Source organism: Candoia aspera, chromosome 1, assembly GCF_035149785.1.
Source record: "Candoia aspera isolate rCanAsp1 chromosome 1, rCanAsp1.hap2, whole genome shotgun sequence".
Lineage (NCBI taxonomy): Eukaryota > Metazoa > Chordata > Lepidosauria > Squamata > Boidae > Candoia > Candoia aspera.
Window position 1 is genome coordinate 212,890,445 of NC_086153.1, and position 15,351 is coordinate 212,905,795.

At 40.8% G+C, this 15,351-nt stretch overlaps 1 protein-coding gene across 1 annotated transcript in view; it reads left to right on the forward strand.

Annotated features, from left to right (window-relative positions):
* Positions 1-1,127: 1,127 nt before the first annotated feature.
* NCKAP5 (NCK associated protein 5) overlaps positions 1,128-15,351 on the forward strand; it is a 612,885-nt gene continuing 598,661 nt past the window's right edge. Inside the window, exon 1 of the mRNA XM_063288715.1 lies at positions 1,128-1,238. Within this exon, the coding sequence (XP_063144785.1) occupies positions 1,170-1,238 (69 nt within the window). The 5' untranslated portion in view covers positions 1,128-1,169. The remainder of the gene's footprint in view (positions 1,239-15,351) is intronic.

A 15,351-nucleotide genomic window follows, 5' to 3' on the forward strand; every position in this document is an offset into this window, starting at 1 on the left:
ACACTTTAGAGATAATAACTTCCCCAATGTCCCGAATATTCGGCAGAATAGCTTGACAGCACTGAAAAGATCTCTTTGAGGGTCTGCTTAAACTCACAACAAAACTCTGAAAAATCCTGCCCCCCCCCAGATAGTTGACTGTGTGGATAGGAGTTAATTAGCTAATAGAAAAGTTCTGAATGAAATTGGCACAAGAGAAAGTGATATAACAAGCAGGTCCCGGAAAAAATGAACAGAAAGCTGAAGATTCAAAATGACAAATCCAATGTGTAGGAGAATATTCAGTCCTTCAAATTCAGTACAAAAATGATAGCAGGAAGGCATTTATTCTCAGTCCTCCTTAATCTTTAAATAGGAAGACAAGCCAAAACTTTTTAAAAATGTAGAAATTTAATCCAGAAATAACTATAAGTACCAAGAGAGTCTGCTTCTTCTTACTGTAGAAAGCCTCTCTTGGGGTACATCAACTTAAAAAAAATGTAAATTGGGTGGTTTAAAAATGGGGTGGCTTGACCTAATGTCCCTTTAAGGCTACAAACGCGGCTTGGAAATGGTGACGTCCCCACCTCCCGTCATCTCTTACTGGACCGTTGCGAACTGTTCGTGATTCTCCAGCTGCATGACGGCGGTCAGGAGAGCAGATGGGGTGATTCTAGTTCTAGTCCCGCCTTAGGCACAAAACCAGCTGGGTGACCTTGGGCTGGTCACTCTCTCTCAGCCCCAGGAAGCAGGCAAGGGCAAACCACTTCTGAAAAACCTTGCCAAGAAAACTTCAAGGATTTGTCCAGTCTCCAAGAATCGGACACGATTGAACGGATTTTTCAAAAAAATCACTACCAAGCAAGTAACAATTTAGATTTGAGAACCCTCAATAGTTGTTGATCCGCACATCTTTATGTTTGTGTGTTGTTTGTTTTGTACACTATGCCATATGAGCTAGAGATACTCTGTAGCACTTCCAGCACCAAATAGTCTTAAGTATATCAAGTGGAATAACAAGACTGAAATATTTAGAATTACTCCATATAGAGGTAGGGAGATACAAACAGAGAGAGAGAGATGTGATATTATTTTGACCAGTTAACTTTATTTTTTAAAAAATGTATTTCTATTTTCTTCACAGTGAAAATTGCAAATACGTGGCATTTCCAACAGAGAACATTATAGGCATGGATAAAAAGCAGCAACTAGTAAAAAAGGAGTTTGGGAAGAGATTCTCTCTGGATAGCAGTCTCATGGTGAGCATAAAAATATTTTTGTGTTTCTAGATTTGTGTTTGTGTGTGCACGCGCGCCTGCACATGCTCTGGCTTTTTCAAAGTTTACATAATATTAGTGTATACCTTGAACACATACTGAGAACTTAAGTCCCATTGATTTTAGGGGGTCTAATCCAGTTCAGCGATGTGATACCCTTGATGCTTTGGTGCCATGGTGCCTCTGACTAGCATTCCCCAAAGCAAATAAAAAATAAATTAAAACAGTCAATGGATGAAATATCAGAAGATCACTTAACCTCATGAGATCTCATGCGATCTCATGCTGTCTCACACTAAGATTGCTAAATCCCATGAGATTCAGCAGTCTCACAAAATCTCAGTAAATTAGTTAATTGTTTAGTTAGGTTTTTAAAGACATGTTGTTTCTATGTATTGTGCAAAGTGACTAGATAGCATCTCCCACCTGAAAAACTGCTGACTCCTAGTTAATGACTGTGAACCAGCCCACTGCACTGAGAAACTGAGAGTTTGCAGAGCTACATATAAGTAGATATTAATGCCATTTCAAGCAATTCAGCTGTGAATATCTTTAATAAGAATAAGATGCACTAAATCAGAATTTCAGGCCAAAAATGTAGTGTTTTCTTCAGTGGCATTGTATTGACCTGCAATGAGGAAAAGGACTGTATATGCGTAATCTTTGATTGGCTGCCTTTTGCTGGCAAATCTGGGTTAGGTCCTTTTGTGTAAAATGACTCTGTATATGTCAGTAATGATTCTGATAATGGAGGCCAAAGACGGTACTCAAATCTTATTTAGCGAATTCAGTATGTATTCTTGGTCTGCTTCACACATGACATTTGTACCTGTGAATGCGTTAGGCATGTGCACTGGACCTGTGAGTAGCTGGCTGCTTTCTGCTGTCCATCTGCTTGGTAACAATTCTATTTGTGTTCAGCAACTACATGGAGTTGAATGGCCTTTGGTGCTAAGTCAGTACTGTAGTTATTTGATTGTTGAATGCTGAAACTCCCTCATTCATTATCTAAATGAAGCATATTTAAGCTACGCCTCACCCTGCAAGCATATACTTGTTTCTACATTACAGCTTAAGAGAAACATCCATTTGCACAAAATCATTGTCAAATTCTGAAGTGAACAGGAAAACATCCCTTTGAGTTGTCAGCACATCCAATCTCAAGGGGGTTTCCAAAAAATTTGGAACATTTAGGAGGATGGGGGTAGAGCCCTGCAAGCCTTGCCCAGTTCTTTGAAACACGCTTTTAAATTAATGGGTATCTTAACACAACTGGTGGAAAAATATGCAAAATTCTTTTTCAGTCATGTCAAGTTAATGTTCTTTGGAAGAGGGTTCATGAAGTCAAGGTGGAGCTCGATGTTATCTTGATGCTCCTGAGAATTGCAGCACATTCTGAGATTTTTCTCGCTCGATGTAATGGCTGGAATATGATAACCCTGCTGAATGTATTCTGTCAGCAGATCAAGCTTCAGCCAAGTTAGTGGGATGCATCTGCATCTAAATAAAGAGGAGTGAGGCAATAAGGAAACCTTAAAATCCCCACAAACCCCAGGCTGCTTAGTTCAGCCCAGATTCGTATCTGGAGAACTGCAACCTAGTTCTTCTTGCTTTGGGAATTGGTTGGCTTCTGAAAAGCAACAGAAGAGCCTTCTCCTTTTAAAAAAATCAGCTTCTCAGGTTCAACATTTCAAATTGTAGCTGGCATGTGGAGTGAATCTTTAAAGTACAAATGTGGGAAGGTCAGTATGAAATTTATGCTGTTGATGAAATCAGACAGTATGGAAAGGAGAGGTGACAATCAGGGGTCTCCCCTTTCTGCATCAGTAATAGAGCGGTTACAGCAGGAGAAATGATGAAAGGATGCACTTTCTGCCTTTCTGCCTCAGTCAACACAATCTCCATACACACACCCACATGCTCACATGCTCACATGCCCACACACCCACACGCATTTTTCCTGAAGACAAGATTAATTTTGGTCCCAGAAAAATAAAAGTTGGTCACTACCAGCATAGTACGTAGTTGCAGTTTTGGCCTAAAGAAAGTTGTTTGGAATTAACAGCAAAAAACAACAGCATAGGACAGTTGATAGGGATTTTTTCCCTCCTCAGTGCATCTTCTCTTTGAGATGTTTTAATAAGTGGATACTTGATCTCAAAATCAGAGAAATTCAGAGCAGAAAAGTTAATAAAACAACACAAGATGCCATGCTAATCTTGTTGGGCATTTGAAGGATAATTGCCCAGTCAGCTTTTTACCTAGCTTTGGCTATGTGTATTGTAGAATTTGAGAGAAAAGTTTATAACCATATTTTTAATACATTTATTCACGCAGTTTGGAAGCTGCCTGACTTCCCAAAACTCTCAGTGGCTTACAACATGAAAAGCATTAAACAAGAGAACAGTAAAAACGAAACTAAAGAAGGTAGACTTCTTAAGTCCCAAGAGATGGCATTGTTTAATGAAAGGGACCTGATGGGCTTCCACCCTGCCTAATCATGCAGGAGGTAGGTGGTCCATTGAATAGCCAGGTCCAAAGCCATGAAGGGTTTTACAGGTGGTAACTAGCACCTTTAATTGCACCCAGAAGCTAACTGGCAACTAATGCAGCTTGCAGAGCAATGGTGTCATGTGGGCATATTTAGGCATGCCCTTTACTGCCTGCATTGCCACATTCTGTAGCTTCCAACTGTTTTTCAAGAGCAGGCTTGTATAGACCGCATTGTAATAGTCCACTCTAAAGATAACCAGGTACACGTGACCATCAGGAGGGCTTCCTGGTCTGAGAAGAGACACAACTGGTGTACTAGATGATCTGTGCAAAGGCTGTCTTGGCCACTACTGCCAACTGCTTTTGAGCAGGAGCTCAAAAAACCTCTCAGATAGTGTGGTAGTCTCCAGTGGGGAAATGCTATCCCTTCCAAGACTACAGGTACTGCAGAAAGTTCCCAGAGTTGAGAGGGCCACCTGAGTCCATTCCTCCCCATCTGGTCCCTCACAGATTACAGATACTGGGACAAGGTATCAACAGCATTCCTTGGGCAGCCTGGGGTCAGGATGTATAACTGAATATCTGAATACTAGAGCCCAAACTGATGGATGACCTCCCCCAGTGGTTTTATGTAGATGATAAACGGAAGGGCCAAGAGCATCAAGCCCTGAGGCATCACATAAATGAAGGGTTGCAGGCTTGATCTCTTTCCCCCTGTGAACACCAACTGGAACCAACCACAGAACCATTGTTTACATGGAACTTCCACTCTCAATCACCACAGCTGGTCCAGAAGGATGCTCAATGGTATCAAAAGCTGCCGAGAGACCAAGAAAAACCAGGATAGATGTGCAACCCCATCTTGGTTCCACCAAAGGTCATCAACAAGCCAAATCAATGGTATCTCCATACTGTGCCCTGGTCTGAAACCTGACTGAAAGGTTCAGATAATCCATTTCCTCCAGGATCCTCTGGAGTTGCAATTTAATCACCTTCTCAACCATCTTCCCTAAAAAAGGGAAGGTTGGAGACCAGACAAAATTGTTGGGTCCAAAGATAGCTTCTTGAGGATGCATTATTAACTTTTTTAAGACTGGAGGAACCAGATCCTCCCTCAGGGAAACTGACACCGCCACATAGACCCAACTGCATATCACCTTCTGGGTAGCCATAACAAGTCAAGGGGGACACGGATCTAAGGTGGTTGGGCTTGCAGTCTGAAGGACCCTGTATACTTCTACTATTCATATCTATTAAGCTTGAATACAGAGTCAATATGTTTCTATGGGCTGGAAATGTCAGTGAAAATCTGATGTATGCCATTGTCACCTGAAACACACAACATTCTAATTTTTCAGTTACTCATTTTTTAAAAGACACTCCACCTCTGTTTTCATAGTTGCTGTTCTCCAGATTTTGTGTGTATTCTTTTCTGTTCTCTCTCTCATTCTCGTTCTCGTTCTCTCTCTCTCTCTCACATACACACACACACACACACTTTAGGCTACTCCAGTAGACACATTTTTTCCACACACCATCCACAATCTATGCCTTCTTCTCCGAGCTTTCCTATTACACCATTTGTTTAAATACAGTTTACCCTCACTGTGTTTTTAAGACAATTATCCCTAGAATACAGTATTTTAAAACAAACTTTTCTAGCTGAGAAGAACAGAAGGCAGCTGACTCTTCTGCTTGTGTCATCTGTGTTGTGATACTTCAGTGAATTACAGTATTTCAAGGTGAAAGAAGCCTATGACAGATTTTTATATCCCTAGTGGAATTCAGGAAGTGGGAGAAAAGTCTCCAATATGCCATCAGAGGCATATTCACTTGCCTCTTTCTGCTCTCAACCTGAACACTGCATATTTTTTGTCCTTGAGTAGACAAAACATACTAATGTGAAACCATCCTGAAAACATCCATTGTTTTCTCAGTGGTTTTTAGCCTTGAGATCCAACCTGTTGTTGGATTGTTGTAACCCTTGTCACTGTCCTCAGGGATTCCAGTCAAGTATTATGGAAGTTGTGGTCAGTTTATTTTTGGAACCATCCCCATATCTCTTCTGCATTGATAAAGGCTTTCTGTTCAATGCATCTGATATGAGGCATCCATTGGAATGAGAGTGAGGGTAACAAAAAGTGGTACAGGGTATTTCTAGTTCTAAAGTTGTAGCAAAAGGCATGACTTCACAAAGTCTGGCTCCATATATTATTTTAGAAAAGGGGCCTCACTCCAAATCAGAATATTGTTTTAAAAATAGTCTCATGGTTTCCTCCATGTGTCTGTACAAACCTCGGACATCTTTTTCATCTACTGCTTTTACAATTGTATGAAAAATACGGTAGCCCTGTGAATTAGAACTTGGATGCAAACTCGGTTTGCTAATAATTAGCTTAGATACTGCATATTTCCGTTACCTCATAGAGAGCATATTCATTTTAGAAGATCTAAGCAGCAGATACCTCAAAACCTATTTTAATGGTTTGCATTTTAATAGTTTAGAATAACATTTCATAAGGTTTCATTTTAAAATCCTTAAGGTTGTTTAAATGACCATTACCATTTCATATCTGAAGGGTATGAGGAATGTTGGGATGCTGTTAAAACTACTACCTGAAAAGAGTTTAAGCTTTTTCAAATTAAAAAAAAAAGCCCCTTTGTCACCATGTGCAAAGTAGAAAAAGTATTAGATAATATCACAACTGCTGTGAGGAAATGCAGCTTTTCACACATTCTGAGGTTATGAAAATAACGAAAGGCCCACCAGAAACAGAGCCCTTTGCTGACCTAAAACTGTGGCATTGTCTCCAGGACATTTTTTTGATCAGAAGAAGTCAGTTCTTCAAGCTGTGCTTTTTATTTGCCAGAATAATTCCCAGGCTGGCTTGAAAACTGCCTTAGATTGACACTTACAGCTGTGATATCATTTAGTTGAGCAGCCTTCTTCAGAACATTTCATCTTTACAAGTAGCTGATCATCTGCCTCTATAAAATAGGAGTTTTAATAGGAGGCTTTCAATTTTCAAAAGCAAAGAGCAGTTTCTTAGGAGGCTGGTTGCCTGTGCATTCACCTTCCCAAAGCTGAGTCACATGCCAACTGTGATTTGCAATCAGATTTAATTTAAGCAAAGTACCTGTGAAATTTCTTATTCACAGCAGAAAGCTGGGGAAGGGCATCTTGATACCAGAACCTTAATGTCTCTAAATTCTCCCTACACTTTTTCTTTTTCAGTCCTCATTTAATTAACTCATCAGGACCAGAGGTACACAGTTCATCACAGATCATTAGAAGGTATATGCAAAAATTTGCCCAGGTTCTATTTTGATGTCAACTAGGACAAGAGTTCTGGCAGCTTGTCATTAGAACACACAGTTTGAAATTGTTGCTTCCAGCACCAGATCACCTCCAGCTTTCAACTTTATATCCCGGGCTTCAAGCCTCTAAACCAACTGGGTTGTTTTGGGTTCACTTCAGGCTACTTGGGAGCAGCAGTAATGCCCAAATCACTATCACAGTGGTCTCACATTTCTGTGTATTTCAGCCCTTTGGCTCTTAGCCCATTGGTAACCTTGCTGTCATGGACTGGAGGGCACTTGGGAGAATCCTGACAAGGATATGAAGCTACTTTGCTTATTTTCCTGGCCCTCGTTGGCATCCAAAGCTTTCCCAGCTCTTCTTCATTCTCAGAACATTAGTCCTCATCATGACACTTTTGATACAAACAATAGAATATTTAACATGGTGTGAGTTTTTATGGACTAGAACCCTCTTAATGAAATGCATTTGTCCAGCAGGCAATTTCCATAGTTTGTATGCATTCATCTGGCAAAACAGGTCAAATCCTACCAAGTGGTGAACAGTATTCTATCACAATTCTGCACTTGGCTGGAAGTCCAAGGTAGCAGGGGGAGATAGTTCCCCCCAATTGGCAAAACAAGGCCAGTATCCAATTTACTGCAGTTCTGGCCCTGCTATGGCTAGATGCCATAGATGGTTATACACACAACAAGTTACACTAAGCTAGAGTCTGGTCACAGGCTGAACTATTTATTTAAACACCATCACCATTGTCTATGTGTGTATGTCTTAGAAGGTACAATGTGTGGCCCTTCAGTTGATGTTGGATTTCAGTTCCTTTCATGCCTCACCCCATTGTCTTATGTTGGCTAAAGCTGATGCAGATAGAATCCAGCCACAACTGGAGGACCACATATTGCCCATCCCTGATATATGTTTCTATAAATTACATAAATGTCTTTTTCCAGTTTACTTTTTAAGCATATATATCTCTGCTGGCTTTTAAAACTTGAATAATCCATCAGTTTCATCAGTTATGAAGGTTTCTATTGCAGTATGGAAAGGCAGTGGTTGAGAATATAATATTAAAAGCCACTCTGGTGCTTACAGGAATCCCTGTATTCATATATAAAAGGGTTTGGGGTCAAAATGTAAAACTATTATTTCCAAATATCCAGTGCTGGTTCTAGGCTTTTAGTAGGATCTTGACAAGATTCTCTTCATGCCCCTTTGGTTATGCCTCTCCCTTTCTCTGAGCTTATACACATTGGCATCAAAGTGTGGGGAAATGCACTTCCTGCCATTTCTTGTCTGCTTGGCATGGGTAGGTGAGCAAAAGGCATGAAGAAGTGCAAAGCGTAGTAGCAACAGCAACAGCAGCTGCTCCTGGCTTTTTACAGTTGTCCTTCTACTTTGTACTAGGACTCAGCAGCACCCAGAATAGATAAGGCCCAGTTCTGGGCCGGAGCATTTATCTTTGGAGGCCCTAATAATAAGAGCTATTGCAGAAGAAAGGACAATAGGGTAAAATGTATGATCTTTGGGTAATTAAAGACCTTTAACGAAATAGTTTTGTGTGCAGTTAATTTTATGACCCCTTCTTAATGTTGGCAATTTTGCACATCAAGGTAATGATGAAAACAATTAGGTCTTGTTACCAGGCTTATAAAGTGATCCATTTTAAAGAGGGGAAAGAATGTACCCTTTCCCCTTAATTGGCATTGTACCATGGAATTTGAAGAGAAATGCAAATATGGTTTTTCTCAGCGGTGGAAGGTGTGGTTCCCCCAGCAGGCAGAGCTTACGAAGTCAGCAAGCAAACCAAACTGGCCAGATCCCCTAGGTATTGGGAAGAAAGAGAATGGAGACCTGTGTATGCAAAAGAGAAATGCTTAACCTTTTGCATGAATTGCCTCGCTGATATTATCATTCTTTCAAATCATCCTTTAGGCCTTGGGCTTGAAGCATTTATTTGTCATCCCATAAATCTGTAAAACCTTACAGTTAAGAACACCCTTGGAATAAAAATTGATTTATGACCTCAGTGTGTTTGTTAGTTTGGATGTTTTTTCCTCTGGCTAGCCAGTCAAACACAGCACCCCATGATTGCTATTAGGGTGAAAAATCCACCACCTCCCTGAAACATTTGTCTCATTCCCATGTGGATAACACTCAATAGCATAAACAGGAGCCTTCAGTAATGCAGTATATGCAGTGGCTAGGTTTTCTGTTTTAGTTTCACCAATAATTCCAAATAGAAATGGAACTGGCAGATTTGCTTTGAGAGACCCTAATTCTGAAACTATTTACCCTCAAGGAAAATATGCACATTGGATGTTTTTGAGGCATTTTGAGAGCCTTTGAACAAGTTCACCCAGTACCTTTTTATGTCTACTCACTATGTGATGGGCTTCATAAATAATTTGCTTTATGGGAATAACAAGGATAGGCCTACTTCCATAAAAGTTGTCTTCCATGTAATTAATAAAGCTAACAGGAATGCTCTGTTTTCCTTAAGATCTCGTAAGTCTGTCTGTTGTGCCTGCAGACTGTTATTTCAGCCCACTGTATAAACAGGCCTTTTGGTTCTCAGTGTAGAAATAGCTATAAATAGCACAGGTAACTTAATCTGTATCCAGAATAATAGAAGGGGAAGAAACCCTCTGATTTAGTGTTACGTCATTAAGTTTGGTTTTTAGTGTCTTCCTACTCACTCTTCCACGTTGGTACACTGATAAACAAGGTTTTGTATCATTTGAGCACTGTCAACTTAGCATTGAACTCACACTCATAATTTTAATTCATGCACAGGGCAATAACAAGTGCCATAAGGCAAAACTCCTGAGAAGCAAGCTTCTTTTCAAACACAGTGGTTGACTATCCAGAATCTCACAGTTGTATGAGAAATGATGCTCTGTCTCATCCATTTTGTTTGTCTGCCTATTTGTTTAGGAATTAGAAAACAAAACTAGACTTGGAAGACAATGACACTGTATAGCTATGTAAAGTGATTAAATCTATGCCCTCTGTGCTGATTCTGATCAGGAAAGCACAGAAAGGGCCAGTAATATTGAGTATGCTTTTGCAAATAACATTGATTTAAAGTCAAGACAGTTTACATTACAATCCTTTTTTGTCTTTGAGTATTGAACTTTTAATCCACTATCCATTATTTTCTGACTTTGCCAATATTGTCAGGTCAAGGAGGGAAGGAAGGAAGGAAGGAAGGAGGAAATACAGTTCCTGTTCATAAGACAAGAAAAAGCACTTCACTGCAAGTTAGAGTTTCATGCTCCTTCTTTCTTCTAAGCCTGTGGACCTATCTGAATGTCTTGGGCTACAAAACAACCACTTATATGTGTTGGACTAGTTAGGCCATGATGGAAGGCTGCTTTTCAATGGTGACTGTTCTACTGTCAGAACTGTCTCTCCATCTCCATCTCAAAACCACCCATGGTTTTGGAGTAAGAACTTGCCCAGCTGAAGGAAACCAAGGGAAATTCATAAAGGAAGGAGCTGCCTCAACCAGCATTTTGTGTAACATTCCACCCAACCAAGTCCATCCTAACAGATGGAACTGAAGGCACGTGGCCTGTGATTTAGAATGTAGCAAAGAGCCATTTGGCCTGATTCCACTATTGTTGGCCAAAAGGACTCTAACATCAAGGACATTAATTGTAGACTAGACTTCTGCATTGCCATGAACTTGTTTCTGGCAAGCACCTCTCACAAGTCAGATACTGTTATGACTATTATCTGATGTCACTTTGAACTATTGAATTGTCCCTGCCTGAGCTCTTTTACTTATAAATCTCTGTATTGCTTTTTGGCCTTCCTGTTGGAACCCAAAGCAGCCACAGCCTTGTGTGGAGTGCAGTACTTAAAACTTTTCCATATTCAGCACAAATTTACTTTAATGAAAATCCTTTCTCTAAATATTTAGCATTAGTCATGCAGTCAGATGGTGACTGAATTGTAGGTAAGAAAGTAAAATTGGAGATGCATGGTAAAGGAAGAAGAATTAAAAAGACACACACAAATCCTAAACTATAAATGAATAAAAACAACTGAATTTCAAGTGAAGGGTGACTTGATAAGAAAGGGAAATGTCTTGGGAATATGTTGCCCATCCTTATGTTGTTCAGAGCTCATGTCTGAAAAAGGAACAGTTTTATTGCACCAAAGTCAGGCAAAAGAACAACGATTCTAAATGTGCTGTTCCCATGTGGATTTCTTCAGACTGAATCATGCCATGTAGAAGGTGGGGCATTTTATGCACTGTTCTCCTTCTAGGGTTACTGCATTTGATATGCCTTCGTCATACTTCCCCAGACATTGTGTGTAAAATGAATGACTCTTTCTCTGAGTGATTTGGCTACAGATGATGTTGACAACTTTAATTTTTTCCTTTGCCTTGCTTTTCTCAAGAATGTGCTGTGGTTCATATATTTAAAATTTCTTAGTATAATCAAATTTACAGTGTTGGGTTCATATTTGTAAGCTCTAATGTATGTTGCATATCAAAGCAACAAGCATTCTTCAGTATGATGTACACTGGAAAACAATTTTAAAGAGTGTATCAGGAACACTCAAGCCCCCACGCTTTTCTTTCTGTTCAATTGTGTCTGATTCTTGGAGACTGCCTGGACAAGTCCCTGCAGTTTTCTCGGCAAGGTTTTTCAGAAGTGGTTTGCCATTGCCTCCCTCCTAGGGCTGAGAGAAAGTGACTGGCCCAAGGTCACCCAGCTGGCTTCGTGCCTAAGGCAGGACTAGAACTCATGGTCTCCTGGTTTCTAGTCTTAACCACTACACCAAACTGGCTCTCTACTCAAGCCCTTAATTAAACAGTAATAATAGCATCCCAAAATATCATTAGGTAGGAAATGAGTTTACATGGTCTCAAAGCCATTAGAGGCTTTAAACATAAATTGGGGAAGGGGAATAGAGTATCATTTTGAAGGCAATCCTCAGATGACCTCATACAGTTTGGGAGGATTGCAGTTTCTAGGGTAGATCACATCTAATCTGCAGTTTCATTTGGAAGATGTAGATCATGTTGGCCTGCTTGGAAAATGGATTCCCCCACATTCCTCAGCTTTTCATAGTTTCCTCCAAGAATCTATACATGCTGAAAATTCTAGGCACAATTTCATTATGTTCTCTCCCAGACATTAGGCTTAGTTGGATGTGGTTTTGCCCAAACAGTAGGCATAGATTTTAAATCTGTCCAACAAAGCTAAGTCTGATTAGGAATAATCACGCCAAGGAGGTAGCTCCCTGGACAGTTGCTGATAACGCTACGGCTGGAGAGTCGTACAAAGCCTGAAAGAGATTCTGAAGGATTGCTGTCAAGATGTACAGAGCACACAGTTAGCTTACTGCTCCTCATGAATAAAACAAATCCAGTTAATGGGACCAACACATTGATGCAGGTGATTACAGGCAATAGATCTATTGGGGCTTCAGGACAATAAAATCATCTAGGACTACTTCTCAGGGCAAAACTTTCTGCAAATCTATTTTTCTGAAGTTAGGAAAGTGGATTTATATCAACTGGAAGGACTGATATAAAATCCTGAAGAAAATGTTTATAAGCTAAGAACTTCAAGTTCTACTTTCAACCCATTCATACTACAGGGCCTATGAAAGAGAGCAATTCTCCTTCCTTCTCATTTTAAGGATTACAGGGAAGGGTCTGTGTAAGATCCGGTCACTAGAGGGAGACAGAGAGAATAGGGGATTGAAGTGGGACTTGAGAAAGCTATGGCGAGCACGTGGATGCATTCTGCACTGAATATTTTGAAATATCCCAAAACAGTGATTCATACACAATGTATAGCTTTTCCTTTTTTAAACAGGGTTTTCATGGACTGTTGTAGCCTGAGTTAGGATCAGCCCATGTGAGCCGCTTTTTGTTTTTTTATCAGACAGATTTTCAATCAATATATTTCATCTGCAGTTGAGAACCCCAGGAAACATAGACATTGTGCTTGTACCTCCTGCTTATTTGTGGACTATTAGAACACCCACAGTTCCTTAAGAAATATCAGTGACACTTACGTTTTTTGGTTTCTGCAGATGTTCAGATATCTCCTTCTTCATTTTTGCCATTCGCTTTTGTAAGGGAGATCTTGTATAGAGGCTGTGTGATTTACTTTCAGCTTACATGTAGGGGCAAAGATGTGTGGCATAGCCCAGGCATTATTATTTTATCGTAGCTCAACCTTCAGGTAGTTGGAGAACCTTCCCTCATTTCCACTGTGAGCCTAGCAGTGCTTAAGAGCAGCAGCTGGAGCATAGGGCTTAAAAACTATTTCCAATAGACCAATTGCCTTAAGCTTTTCTTCTTTCACTGACATTCTGGAAACAACATATGAGAGACAGGAGTGGGGAGAGGGAGAATGTGAGTGCGCTCCACTACTTTAAATAGAAATATGCCCCATATATAAGCTATGACCTAATGGCTAGGTGTGGGGGGTGTACCCAAATTTAAAAACTAATTTGAGACCGAGACTTATCTGAGAAAGTATAAATAACACCTAGTTAGATAGTCCTATTCCTCTACAGAAGAGAAGCTGTGAGATTGGCTTCATTAATCTCAGCTGGACTACTTGCAGATGACAATTTCTATTTCAGGGCTTCCTTCAGTTGCCACATTGTGTTTTTTGTCTGTCTGCATCAGAACTGTCAGCTTATACTAAATCATGCAGCATACTGTAGATTTCTCCCATGCCATCATTATAGCACCCAAAGGTCATCTTTCTGTTCATAGTTAAACGGGTTCTGTATGTGCAGTCGATTCTTGTTATCTGCAGTAGTTATGTTCCACAAAGTCGCAGTGAACACTGAATTAGCGAATGCTGAAACTTCAGCTGGGAACGTGTGCATCAGGCAACTTAAATTTTTTGCCACTCTGCATATCCACAAATGATCACAAAAGCACTGTGAGTATTGATTTTGCAGCTACAGTAAATTTTGATGAGTATATGGAATTTGCAAATATGGAATCCACGAATAACAAGAATCAGCTGTATATATTTTAGGGCATATCTTTAAAACCAAACCAAAACTGTATTTTCTTCCCTGCTGGAGAATCCAGTGAAAATCTGTTACTTTCCTTAACAAATTCCCATTCTAGTCCTCCTCAGCATCTCATTTAGTAGTGCATTAAATTCTTGAGGCTCCATCATCTGTCCCCAGTGTCGCGTCGCGCGACCAGTCCTTCGCCCTTCGGTCTATGGGATTCCCTGGGGGGGAATGAGCCAACGATTCCCTCGCAAGGGTGAGGTCGAAAAAACAACGGTAGGTACAGGATTCTTTTGTGGTGTGAGACGCTACATCTCAGGAGGATGCTGGTACTGCCTCCTGTGTGCCACGCCCCCACCTCCTTTTATTCAGCAGTTCTATCAGGGCGGGGGAGTGAGTACAAAGAGAATAGGGAAATACAAGTCATGCCCTTATAAGGGAATATACAGCATTCTGAGGCTACGTGAGAGACGTGCAATCTAGCTGTGCAGTAATGGAGTCAGGTTCGTCACATTTCTACCTTTTTTATTTAATTTTTAGTCCTCCCCCCAGAGGGTCTGAGTCGGGGAGCCAGGGACACTTCAGTCCAAGGAGACCCATCCCAGCTTCCTCTTCCGGGGGGTAGTGTGACTGGGGGTCCTTGTCCATTTCCGATTCACTATCAGAGGACCATCCCAAGAGTGGTGTTTTCTCCATACCTACAGCAGTGACCAGGTGTTGAACAGCAATCTTTGTCTCGGATACCTCTGAGTCCAATGTATGAAGTCTCTGCTTTAAGAAGCGGAGAACGCGACCCAGCACACAGGGGCCTATGGTGCATACGAGAATCAGTAAAAGGAGGGGCCCCAACAGAGTGGACAGCAGTGTGGTTAGCCACGGAGAAATGCTAAACATATTTTGATACCATGACATGGATTGTTGGCGCTCCGATTCCCTTGTTTTTAAACGGGAATCTAGCTCTTTCATAGAGTCCAATACTACTCCTGAGTTGTCGGCATAAAAACAGCAGTCTTCCTTTAGAGCAACACACAGTCCCCCTTGTCTGAGGAACAGAAGGTCGAGACCCCTACGATTTTGCAAAACCACTTCGGATAGAGAGGTAAGGGAATCTTGTAGCGCCACAATAGATTGTTCGATGGCGCGAAGGTCAGCGTCAACGGTAGCACTAAGGTGACGCAGGTTCTGATCATTGACAACAAGGGCTGACACACCGGTGGCGGCTCCGGCCGCACCTAAGCCCAGTAGGACTGATAAAGTTACAGCAGTCACTACTTC